Source organism: Mesitornis unicolor, unplaced genomic scaffold (assembly GCF_000695765.1).
Source record: "Mesitornis unicolor isolate BGI_N332 unplaced genomic scaffold, ASM69576v1 scaffold12124, whole genome shotgun sequence".
Taxonomy (NCBI): Eukaryota; Metazoa; Chordata; class Aves; order Mesitornithiformes; family Mesitornithidae; genus Mesitornis; species Mesitornis unicolor.
In genome coordinates this window covers 1-211 of record NW_010178121.1, presented here as the reverse complement: position 1 = coordinate 211, position 211 = coordinate 1, and the positions used below count along the sequence as shown (strand labels likewise).

Sequence of the window (211 nt, the reverse complement as noted above, 5' to 3'; positions counted from 1 at the left end):
CTCTCGTTGTCCTTGCGCTGCCACCGCGCGGGCGGCGCGTTGGGGATCGGCGTGTCCAGCTTCAGGAGCCCGTGCAGGTCCGGCTCGAACATGAACTGCGCCATGGCGCTGTGGACGGGTGGCGTCAGTTGGGCTCCGGGCAGGGCTGCGGTCCTGCTTCGCCGGGACCAACCCCTGCCTTGCGGTTCAGAGCCCTCTCCACCGCAGGACC

The 211-nt window shown here is 70.1% G+C and overlaps 1 protein-coding gene across 1 annotated transcript in view; it reads right to left on the bottom strand.

The window, feature by feature from the left end:
* The window catches only part of CDC20 (cell division cycle 20), a 5,003-nt gene extending 4,899 nt beyond the window's left edge, over positions 1-104 (bottom strand). The window contains 1 exon segment of the mRNA XM_010182341.1: positions 3-104. Coding sequence (XP_010180643.1) covers positions 3-104 — 102 coding nt within the window.
* Positions 105-211: the final 107 nt, after the last annotated feature.